Source organism: Lepisosteus oculatus, chromosome 28, assembly GCF_040954835.1.
Source record: "Lepisosteus oculatus isolate fLepOcu1 chromosome 28, fLepOcu1.hap2, whole genome shotgun sequence".
NCBI lineage: Eukaryota > Metazoa > Chordata > Actinopteri > Semionotiformes > Lepisosteidae > Lepisosteus > Lepisosteus oculatus.
In genome coordinates, this window is record NC_090723.1 from 9,379,817 (window position 1) to 9,384,764 (window position 4,948).

Here is a 4,948-nt window from a genome sequence, read left to right on the forward strand (position 1 = left end):
ACAGGGAAGCGGAAGAAACGCGATTTTACATCCACATTTAACTCAATCGCGCACCATAATCCCCACTTTCACCGAGCAGGTATCGCTCTGTCGTCGCACCCGTAGGCGTCTTTTTACAGCAATAGGATTTGCACACCCGAACGCGGCTATTTTACAGATCAGGAATGGCGACCGACACCGAGAACAGCGCTGGATGAGTAAATACGACCCTAACAATCAGAAAAAAAAATGATCGCTTTTGACTTTCAGAATAAAAAAAAAAAACGATTTTAAAAAACAGATTCTTCCTGAAATAATATTCTAAAAACGCTACGACAAAAAAGCTCATTCGGCTTTGGAAGTGTGTGAACTGAGCACCGGGGATGTGATAAAATCGTATTGAAAGCGGTTTTCAAGATGAGATTTAGTTCACTCGCTCGAAATTAAAACGCAGACGAGAGTCGATCTTTGAGTTATGCTAAAATCGCTTTTTCGTCTGGAATGCGGTTTCATCTGCAAGTCTTAAAATCAGTCAGGACACGTAACGCGTTCCCCTGCAAATACGCCAAATCGGACAAAGTAACGACAACAATCGAATTCTGTCTTTTCACCTCGAGAAGGTGGTTCTGCACCAATGACCCCGTTATCACTGTTTTATCAGGAACAAGCGAGCATGTATAAAAATATGTAATATATGCACCACATATAAGAGTATATCTCATCTGCAACCGCATGGATGTAGGCCTATGTAAGACAATATTTAAAAGTACGTTAAGAATTAAAAAAAAATACCACTTAATTTCACATCTCAAACTGTAATCTCTCAAAACGCACCCATCATACAAAACTCACGACACGATGGTAAGGCGTTGTTTTAGAAGTAATTCCTAAATATAAACCTCGACAAGCCTAATGGTATGTCGTTATTCCCTTTAACGATCCAGCCGGTTGGGTTTCGAAGAGTAACCCGTTCAGGTTCATCAAAAAGCTCCTTCTAAATGACCACACATTCAACGTGACAATAATATTTTTTTTAAAAAAAGGGTATTTTATTAAACTCGCGGACATAGGCCTTTTATTAGCATTTTAATTTCGCATATTGTTTTACAAGTGCTAAACAGTATATCTGGGAATAGGACTCGGTGCATAATAGGGTCGGTTACACTACAGCAATAATACAGGCACAACTAATCCGCTAGACAGGCATAATACATAAGAAAGTACGAGTAGTATTTTATAGCAGGCATGGTTAAATGTTTGTATTTACAGTCCTTTTAGCTCTGTTAAGTCCGTGTGATTCACCATACAGAAATCCTCAGATCGTTGTAACAGAGGCACCTTCGCTTAAACCATTTCAACTGGCAATAAAAAAAAACAGTAAACTGAGTTCTCTGTCGAATCACATCTTCTCCCTCTCTGTCTCGCGCGAGGATTATTATCATTATTATTTTTTTTTTAAATCAAGAGCAATTAAAGTCCAAAGTCCCAGGCGCAAACCTGAAGCGCGAGATTGGTAATTAAGGGGTGCTGGATTTGACTTTCGCCACGAATTTCTTCTCTTTGACCCTCCTGTTTTGAAACCAGATGGTTATCTGCCTTTCCGACAGGTTGGTTGCCGCAGAAATCTTCCTCCTCTTGTCTTTGGTGATGAATTTGTTGGCGGCGTATTCCTTTTCCAGCTCCTTGAGCTGCACCTTGGTGTAGGGTATCCTCTTCTTTCGGCCCCGGCGGAAGGAGCTGCCGTCCTGCTGGTGAGCCACCACGTCTGCAGAATGAAAGAGGGAAAAAACATTGACTACCGGGAGACAACCGCGGCCTTTCTCGCTCTGCCAACCCGACTTAGACCCGGTAACGACACCTCACTGGAAATCTGTTTCACTGCAGGGTCCTGAAACAAGCTTTCCTATAAAACGCTAACCACGCGAACGCGCCAGTGAGAGAACAGAAAATTGCAACAACACAAAAAAATCAGTCTCGTCTTTGATTATGAAGCGATTGTTGTCTTTCGGGTCGGTGCCAATTCAACAGCGCAGGGGAAAAAATCCAACTTAAAATTACTCAACAAGCAATCAAAAAAAAAAACCTTCACGTGTCATCAATAACGCATGCACCTACACGTCACTAATAATTTGCACCCCCGAAAAAAGAAATAAATGCACGGTTTATTAAACCGGTGTTGCACCACTCGTTTTGAGAGCACGGCTCTCCCGTGTGCGCGCAGCCTGTGCCGGGGCGCCCTCTTACCTGCGAGCGCGGATTTCCACAAGTGCCCCGCTTGGCTCTGGTCCTTGGGGCAGTACACCTGGCTTCCCCAGCCGTTCGGCAGAGCCCACGGCTGATAGCTGTCCACGGGCAGCAGGGTCTCGTGACGGGTCTCCCCCGGCCCGCTGATCGTCTGCACCACAGAAACGTCCAGGTAGCTCGCCATGGGCTGGTAGGGGCTGGCATAGCCGTGGTAAAAAGCGAACTCCTTCGCCCGGCTGGGGTACTCCTCCGAGGGCACTGGCGTGTCCATGTACTTCTCCGCGGAGTAGCTGGAGAGGGCGCCGGGCTGGGTGCAGGACTTGAGCGAGCCTCTCCCCATTCGGCAGGAGTAGTAGCCATTGCCGAAATACCCGTAGGGCAGAGGGGGCGCCGTGGAAGTACCCTGGGGCACGGCCGGGCACGGAGCGCACTGCTTGCCGGGCTCGCCGGAACCCGAGCCGCTCACGTCCACTGCGGAGTAGCCGGAGCCGTGCACAAGGGTGGACGGGTGACCTCCGAGAGCGGAGTGAGCCATCAGATTCCTGCACTGGTTGGCCGCGAAATTGCCTGCGCCCACCAAGCCTTCCATGTTCTTGTTGAGCTCATCCAAGTTATTTTCGTACACAAACATTACCGTGTCCACCCAGCGCGGATTAAGGACCAGGGAGGTGGTCATATCACGATCACCATTCGGGCTAAGGATTCTGTTTTAAAAGACGGGGGTCCGGAACGTGACTCTCTGTTACATCCAAGGAGATGAGTTGACGCAACGGAGCGGGGTTCGGAATAGCAGGGCTCCATTGGGCGGCCGGCGGCCACGTGATATGCAAAACAGCAGGCCGCAGGAATCGGTCAGAAAATGGAACTTTATTGCTTTGCAGAAGCTGCGTGAGGCTTGTATAAAAATGCCTTTATACATCTGAATTCTTTTATGTGAAACCAAATTGCATGTTATTTGCATATGATCCAAAAAACAAAGTTATTGAAGTTAATGATATGTATATAAAAAACGAAATGAAAAAAATTAAGGCCTGATTTAAAACAGGCAAATGCGGTTGAAAGCAAAATAACTCTAAAATTGCATTTATTACCCAAAAATAAAGCATGTGGCATATGTGAAGTCGAATAGTACCTTAGCATCGTTTTTTTTCTCTTTCAATTTTATTTCTCGTCTGTAGGGTTACTTTTACAGATTTAGCCTATTTAAACATCTGTTCCCATATTTATTGTATGTTGTTTTTCCGTCACGGTCTGGAGAGGAAATAAACTGTAACGTTTCTGCGCTTAACAGAGTTCCCACGGCACCGCCTCGTTCTACAAAAAAAAATCATTAAAATGCTAATGGAAAAGGAGAATTGATATTGCGGTGTTAATTAAAAACGCTGTAAATGTTCCCAATGAGTATTGCGTGCAGCACATACACACGTATGAAATAATACTAAATATAAATTCATACTTATTCATTAAAATAATCGTCTGGACCGTGACATGCCAGCTAACACTCAAAAACAGACATTGCTGTCCGGTGTCTCGCTTATTTTTTTTTTTGTGGTGGATTCGAACCACGTGCATGTTGTGAGGAAAACCCTGCAAATTGAGGTAAAGGAGAGCTTATTTTCTATCAAACCATTTCTTTTCCACAGCAAAGACAGCAGTATTCAAATAATTAAATCAGACAATTAAAGCATGTATTCCAAAGGATGCCTGAACTATTTTTTTTTTTTAAATGAGGGCGCGCAAAAGCCTTTCCGACTTTTTGCACAGAATTGCCGGAATAAACTCCTACAGTGCAAGTAATTTGCATACCGCTCACAGTCGTCAGATGTTAAAGCAATACATATCCATTAATTTCGCGGTTTTATTTTCAAGCTCTCGTGGATAACAATAGAAATATTGTTATATGCCCAACGAAATGGCACGAATCGTTACTACAAAAAAGGCCATATGAAAACCTCCAGAGGAATTATTTTTCCTTTCCTAGACGACTTTTAAGAAACGTAACGTTTCGACCAGTTGTAGTCTGAAGACCTCTTGCCCGAAGGCCAAAAACATTTCAAGTCTGCTTCGCTTTTTTTTCGAGCTAACATTCGTTAACTGATGGGTTCTTTTTCTCTGTATGTTTCAGTCAGAATGTGGCAAAATAACAATATTCCTAAACTGGGAATTCATTTGAAACGTAGTACTAAAGACGAGGAAATCGCTTTAAATCTAGGATACGGCTTGGCATTAAAATTAGTACTGCTGAATAAAATGGCATCGGATGTCTTAGAATTCTAATGAAGCGCGAACCTATATTCTGAAAATTAATCTTCCGAAAAAAAATAAGTGAAGCCGTGGGGACTGCTAATTTAAATAAAAAAACAACCGGCTGAGATCCCTCGATTAATTAACTACTAAGTACCTTTTTTATGTTCTCAAATACAGGAAAGACGGCACCGTATCTATGTGTCAAGAAGACGCATTGAGGAAGGCACGTAAATATATATAATTGATATTCAATTTTAAAGTTGTTGGTCCCAGCGGTTGTCCGAGTAGAGCCTCACCCCTAAAACCTGTCTCTTTTTTCCTTAAAGAAAAGGTGAGACGAGCCCACACCGAGGTAGTGGTTACAATCGCGCAGGTTAGAACAAACTACCGGCATTTGACAGAATGTGCTTACTGTGACCACTGCTATATTATTTATACGCAGACCTAAATCATAGAACCAATACAGAATAATTTGAGT

General features: G+C 43.4%; 1 protein-coding gene across 1 annotated transcript; it reads right to left on the bottom strand.

Annotated features, from left to right (window-relative positions):
- Positions 1 to 1,032: 1,032 nt before the first annotated feature.
- On the bottom strand, positions 1,033 to 2,932 carry hoxb13a (homeobox B13a). Its single transcript, XM_006638319.3, has 2 exons — positions 2,224 to 2,932; positions 1,033 to 1,744 (listed from the first exon to the last, which is right to left on the bottom strand). Exons 1-2 carry the CDS (start codon positions 2,897 to 2,899, stop codon positions 1,497 to 1,499), a joined length of 924 nt encoding a protein of 307 aa, XP_006638382.1. The 5' UTR covers positions 2,900 to 2,932; the 3' UTR covers positions 1,033 to 1,496.
- Between the last annotated feature and the right edge of the window lie 2,016 nt (positions 2,933 to 4,948).